We start from the raw sequence: 2,533 nt of genomic DNA, 5'->3' as shown, positions 1-2,533 counted from the left end.
GGGTTAAGATCCCCTTACCAGTCATCTTTAAAAAAAAAAAAAAAAAAGAAAAGCATATCTGTCAACATATTAATGGTGGTAAATTTTGAGGGTGGGAATATGATGATGGTTATTTTCTTATATATTTTTATCTAATTTTTTTATATTTCCAAAAAATAAACAATATATATTAAAAAAAGGAATTTCCCTAAAATTTCACATCTAGAAAGTAGCCAATTGAGATTCAAATATATAACCATATGACAATAATACCCATCCTTTCTAAATAATATAATTATCATAAAAGTGATGTGTACACACTGTACACAGTTTAAAGGGGCATTTAAATGTCCCTTCTACTCCTGCCTCTGAGACAACCAGTTTCCTCCCCAGAGCCATTGATGTTACCGTTCTTTGAGGAACTTCTGGAGATAAATTTTTCATAGCTAAGCATATAGGGATATATTCTTTTTTTATACAAATGGAACATGCCACAGTAATTGTTCTGTTTCTTAATTTTGTCTTTTTCTTCATTTGACAAGACATCCTGGAGATTGTTCCTTATTTATTCATGTACAATAGTAATGGCTGCATTATGTGGATGACTTCATTATGTTTATGGCCAGCATTTTATTTAACCAGTAATCTGTTGATGAATATTGAAGTTGTTTCCATTCTTTAACTATGATAAACTGTGTTTCTGTGAGTACCCTTGTACTTAAAGCATTTCATACATGAGAGCAGATCTAAAGGATAAATGCCTAAAAGTGAAATGACTATCTCAGAGGGCATATACATGAATACTTTTGATGGATATTGCCAAATTGTCTGCCCTAAAGGTTAAAGTAGCATATGAGAGAACCTGTCTCCTTCTGCCCTTGCCAGTGCTACGAACCTTTCTGATCTTTGCTAATCTAATAATCACTGAAAAGTGTTTTCTCATGTTTGTCTTAATTTGTATTTCTCTTAAATACTGAGATTGAACATATTTTTGTGTTCAGGAGCCATTAGTATTTATTTTCTGGGAACTATCATTTATCTTTGTTTTTGATGGTTTTGCCCTCCAAAATTTTGTTATTTTTATGTAGCCAGATTTATTAGTCTTCTTTTATGATTTCTGTATCATTGTTTTAGAAAGGACTTCCCACTTTGATATATATTTTTAAATCTTCTGTGATTTCTTCTAGTACTTTCTTGATTTCTTTTCTTTGTATTTAGTTCCTTGCTTCATCCAGAATTTATTTTGGTATAAGATGTGATATAAGAATCTCTTTTTTCCAGATGGCTATCTGGTTGTCCCAACACTATTTTTTTAATAATCCATCTTTTCTGCAGTGACTTAAAGGGCCATCCTTACCATATACTAAATCTCTCCATTTGGAGGTATACTTTTTTTATTTCATAACATCAACTATCAGTAGTCATGAGCTCAAGCTTATATATCAGAATATTATTTGAAGTACTTTTTCAGATCGGAATGGGGAATTACTTGGGACATGGAGAAGAAGGAAAGTGATCATGTGGTTCCTAACAGCCCCCAATTTGTGAGCCAGGAAGCAAAACTTGGGAACTGACATGTTTAGCAGCACAGAGCAACAGACCCCCAGCCCTACTCAGCCTTGCTTTGTACCCCTCAAAGAAAAAGGAACAACCCTGATGTAGAGAAGGTGGCTTTGCCTGTGAAATATTCCACATCTGGGATTGAGGTTTCCTTCTGCTGCATGATAATATCTCCTGTTTAACCGTGCCATGAATTACATTCTAAGACTTAAAAAAAAATCTTCCTCCTGCTTCAGATACACACCCCTGGATTATGCTTTGCTTGGTGAGCGCCATGAAGTGATCCAGTTCATGTTGGAGCATGGTGCCCTGTCCATCGCAGCTATACAAGACATTGCTGCTTTCAAAATCCAAGCGGTCTACAAAGGGTACAAGGTCAGAAAAGCTTTCCGAGACCGGAAAAATCTCCTTATGAAGCATGAACAATTGAGAAAAGATGCGGCTGCCAAGTAAGTTGGAGCTACGGAAATTGTGTGCTCACAGCTCAGAATCAGGGTGGAAGTGGGCTGGGGGTGGCGGGGTGGCCAGGAGAGAATTTTTTGATCCCTGTACCAGTGTCACCTTCCCCCTTCTTCCCACCACTCCATCCTCAAAGGGCTGAGGCTGCAGTGAAGGATGAAGGCCTAACCTCTACTTGGTGGCTCTGCCTCCAGATTAGTCCCTGATATTCCAGCCCAGGGACAAACCGCTGCCAAACCCACCCTTTGCAAGAGTTGGGGGTAGGACTGCTATGTAGAGTAAGCTACAAAGAGAAAACTGTTCTTCTCACCCTTACTGCCTTTCCAAATAAAACTTATGTCAACATCTAGCCTATTTTCACTAGACTAATCTGTCTAGTTTTGATTTGATTAGAGCAACCAACTTGTACAAATATCTTGCTCTCCCCCACCCATTCCTTAACAAATCTGTACTAAATAAAGTAATTTGTGTAAGAAATTTTTTTTTTGTCAATATACAATGTAGTTAGTTATTGTGTCCCATCACCGAAACCTCC

At 37.0% G+C, this 2,533-nt stretch overlaps 1 protein-coding gene across 1 annotated transcript in view; it reads left to right on the top strand.

Annotated features, from left to right (window-relative positions):
• INVS (inversin) overlaps nucleotides 1-2,414 on the top strand; it is a 116,482-nt gene extending 114,068 nt beyond the window's left edge. Inside the window, exon 11 of the mRNA XM_008588472.1 lies at nucleotides 1,776-2,414. Coding sequence (XP_008586694.1) covers nucleotides 1,776-1,992 — 217 coding nt within the window. The 3' untranslated portion in view covers nucleotides 1,993-2,414. The remainder of the gene's footprint in view (nucleotides 1-1,775) is intronic.
• Nucleotides 2,415-2,533: the final 119 nt, after the last annotated feature.

This window comes from Galeopterus variegatus, unplaced genomic scaffold, assembly GCF_000696425.1.
Source record: "Galeopterus variegatus unplaced genomic scaffold, G_variegatus-3.0.2 Scaffold4858, whole genome shotgun sequence".
NCBI classification, from domain to species: Eukaryota; Metazoa; Chordata; class Mammalia; order Dermoptera; family Cynocephalidae; genus Galeopterus; species Galeopterus variegatus.
Note: the sequence above shows the minus strand (reverse complement) of the source record. Positions and strands in the feature narration are given on the sequence as shown.